Here is a 297-nt window from a genome sequence, read left to right as displayed (position 1 = left end):
ATCTTAAGGAAAGAAAGGGGGGAAAGGGAAAAGCGAGCGAGAGGCAGAGAGAAAGGGGGAGCAGGAGAGGATAAATTAGCATCCCCCCTTTGCACCCACGCACAGGGGCTCAGAGGGATAAATGCCACCCCATGCCAGACCCGGAGACAGGAGAAGGTCTAGGTGACACTAAAAAAGGTGATAAATGGGACTGCTGCGCCTTACAGCCATGCCACCCTCACCCCGGGGCGTGAAGCCCTCTGTTGTGCCCCTAAATGGGGATCCACAAACCCTGATGGGTATCCACACCCACTGGCA

The 297-nt window shown here is 55.9% G+C and overlaps 1 protein-coding gene across 1 annotated transcript in view; it reads right to left on the bottom strand.

The window, feature by feature from the left end:
• Positions 1–297, bottom strand: part of LOC104166132 (CUGBP Elav-like family member 6) — a 6,932-nt gene that overhangs the window by 3,882 nt on the left and 2,753 nt on the right. The window contains exon 4 of the mRNA XM_009705963.1: positions 53–158. Coding sequence (XP_009704265.1) covers positions 53–158 — 106 coding nt within the window. The remainder of the gene's footprint in view (positions 1–52; positions 159–297) is intronic.

Source organism: Cariama cristata, unplaced genomic scaffold (assembly GCF_000690535.1).
Source record: "Cariama cristata isolate BGI_N322 unplaced genomic scaffold, ASM69053v1 scaffold4068, whole genome shotgun sequence".
NCBI classification, from domain to species: Eukaryota; Metazoa; Chordata; class Aves; order Cariamiformes; family Cariamidae; genus Cariama; species Cariama cristata.
This window is presented reverse-complemented; position numbering and strand designations above follow the sequence as displayed.